Here is a 3,032-nt window from a genome sequence, read left to right as displayed (position 1 = left end):
CTTACATTTTACGATTGGACGGCTCCTTGTACGTCTTAATGTGCAACGCGATAATTTTCGCCGTATTTTCGTCGAAAAAAGCCCTCTAGCGCATCGATTTGCAAAAACGATTTGCCAGGTCGGTTATGTCGGGTCTTGTTTGGGTACGGTCTACTATTTCTCGGTCACTGGTTGTACAACAGTACAAGGTGATTCTGCCCCCCTTTGTACCATCACTGGAAGGCAGGAGTATACTGAACTACATTGTGAAGTAAAAAGCAAAGTGGACCTTTTTGTGTACCGCCAGTGGGTATCAACAATTGATTGGGATATCTTCCGCTTGGTTTACCTTTCTGCACAAAAAAATGTTATTGTTCAAAAGAGCATTGAATTTTTTTCTGATTGTAGGGTCAGGTCGGCGGAAAATGAGACACCTCTAGATTGGGGAAGAATGATACATTCGCCTTTCTTGATTGGTTTGCATGCTTTTTGACCTCATTCCTAGTGTTTGGGTGCTTGAAACTCATCTTGTAACATTCGACTTCAATTAATAACCGTTTCTGGGAAGTTTACTCGCTTGTTCTCGTCACGAAACATACCTAATGGGAAGCCTGTCCGACCACCTGTACGCAAGGGCTCTAAAACTTTCCTGTGGCGGTGTTCATTTTCAGTACTGCATCCGTATTCTTAGGAGTAAAGATTAAGTGTGCGAGTTCGTTGGAAAGCTGGGCTGTTTCGTGAAGCTTTACAACATCCCTGGATTATAACTCTACTGACAGTACGACTAACCATAAGTGCACGGGGAAAAATGAGACACTTACGTAGGGAAGAAAGATACACTCCGTTCCATTGCATTTACATGGGAAGCCAATGCGGGGAAAAATGAGACAAAAAATGGAGTGGCGCTGTCTCGTTTTTCCCCAAGGCAGGTCCCTATCTAATCTGCTGGGTTTTTGCCTGTCTCATTCTTACCCACGGGTGTCTCATTTTCCCCGAAATGCGTGTTGGTGAAAAGACACATACTATTTCGGATTCTGCATACACTACAGGTTGCGGTACTGAAATAACGCTTTATTTTGATTACTGGGGTTGTGTTTCATCGACCAGACGCAGGAAAACTTATCAAATAACCATTTAAATGCTTGATAATACAAAAGTTATTGAAATGTCTCGTTTTCCCCTACCTGACCCTATGTTCATTGTCAAGAAGTTTCAGTCGATTCATACCTGAAAGACACTATGCCAGTGATACCTTTAGACTAGAACATATTGAATGATGTTGTAGACAGAGTAGCTTGTTTTGTGAATAATGTAAGGAAAATGGAAATTTTCAGTGGCTATGATGAACGCCTACCTGCTTGATATTTCCCTTCATGTCCTTAAGAAGAAAAAGATAACAACTCAAACCTTAAGTGTAGATATACTGAGACAGTTCGGTCCCTCACCTGCCTCAGAGTTATTAGCTGTAGGAGATGGCGCTGTACTAGTTCAGCAACCACTCCGATGACCCTCCTCTTACCTGGGTCTCGCCGGGGGTGCACAGAACCCGGGCCGCGTCCCTCGCGTGTCGTACAGCTGCAAGGATAGTGTCCTTCCTTTTCGTCAAGATTATAAAGGCCGAGATACTGGAGCAGCACGGAAAGGCATTTCGGACGGACAGGCGTCTGATAAAAGGTTGCTCGCTGGGACTGAGAGTTTCTGCTACCGATACCATCAGCAGACTGAGGCTCAGCAGTCCACCGATCTGAAAAATAAATATTTGCCTGAGTCAAACATGAGCTAACCCAGCAAATATATTGACTGGTATCTGGACAAAATTTCTTGACAGTAGGGTATTCCGCTGCAAGCAAACCGGAACCTAAAGAAAAAAGCATGACTAATTGATCTGCTCCCCTCTGTGCGCTCATAGGCTGACCGACGTGACATAGGTCATTGTTGACCAATCAGCGTTCAGGAGGAAACAGATCGGCTTTTCTTCTATGGGTCCCGGTTGGCTATTGCAGCGGAGTACCCTGTTCCGTTGAAAATTCCGTGGAAATTTTTAACACTGTACTTTGGGGCGGGGCATTGGTGTGCCCTGACCTGCGCCGGCCTGGTACCGACAAATACTGTTAAAAAAATAATATGAAAACTCAGACAATTTTGTCTGAAGTAAAATTACATACAGTGGCCACTCGCATAGCCGCGTCTCTCATAGCCGCGCTGAGCTCCCTCTCCACTCTACTGGCCTGTCCCTACTCCTCCGCCGGCCGAGACGCGCGCGCAGCTCCGCGAGAAGCGAGCGAGTTTCCCCTAACTCTGGGTCCCGTTTAGAAATGAGGAGCCCCAGAAACAGCCCAGACCGCCGGGCTCTTTTCGGGCATGCCCCGGTGAAGCCCGGAAACACACCCGCAAAGTGACAAAAACCGAAAGTTTCTGGGTGTGCCCGGATGCACTCTGCGGACTGATTTCGGGCCCAGCGGTCACGGTAAAAGGGAAACAAGCGGTATTCGATCCCTTAGCCTACAGGTTTCTGTTCTTTAGACCGACGCTCTTGCCAACTGAGCGACGACGGTGACGGCTGAGAGGAGATGCCTCAGGAAAGGTCCTTCAAGTAGACGCGCAGTCATTACAGAAGTAATGGCTTTCGCAGCGAAACGACTGGCGCATCGTGACGCGGTTTTCGGGAAATGCCTTTCGCTTATGTACTGGGCTCTGTTAAGGATATGCCGAACGACGAGGTAGGATGTGTGTGTGTGCCCGCGCAAGCTGTCGGAGCAGCACCAATATCTCGCCTGGAGCGTCTTCACCGAAATAAAGCATTCTGGTAAAGCTGAAATGCAGAAGAATGCGGGGAAGAAGAAAACGGAAATCGCTATGCTCCAACACTGTGACTTCCGTTTTCTTGTTCCTCGCATTCTTCTGCATTTCAGCTTTACCGGAATGCTTTATTTCAACAAGAAAGCAAGCACTCATAAGTGCTGAACGCCGTGAAGCACACTTGTAAAGTACGCATTGTGCAGGGTTGTTAACGTTACTTTGAAAATGTATCGCGATACCGTTACCTCGTTACT

At 46.8% G+C, this 3,032-nt stretch overlaps 1 protein-coding gene across 2 annotated transcripts in view; it reads right to left on the bottom strand.

The window, feature by feature from the left end:
• LOC127749727 (uncharacterized) overlaps nucleotides 1-3,032 on the bottom strand; it is a 128,375-nt gene that overhangs the window by 81,629 nt on the left and 43,714 nt on the right. For both annotated transcript variants that reach the window (XM_052269125.1, XM_052269126.1), the window contains exon 3: nucleotides 1,499-1,723. In XM_052269125.1, coding sequence (XP_052125085.1) covers nucleotides 1,499-1,723 — 225 coding nt within the window. The remainder of the gene's footprint in view (nucleotides 1-1,498; nucleotides 1,724-3,032) is intronic.

This window comes from Frankliniella occidentalis, unplaced genomic scaffold (assembly GCF_000697945.3).
Source record: "Frankliniella occidentalis isolate FOCC.00 unplaced genomic scaffold, Focc_3.1 Scaffold84, whole genome shotgun sequence".
Classification (NCBI taxonomy): Eukaryota; Metazoa; Arthropoda; class Insecta; order Thysanoptera; family Thripidae; genus Frankliniella; species Frankliniella occidentalis.
The sequence above is the reverse complement of the archived record's forward strand: the minus strand, read 5'-3'. Positions and strand labels throughout refer to the sequence as shown.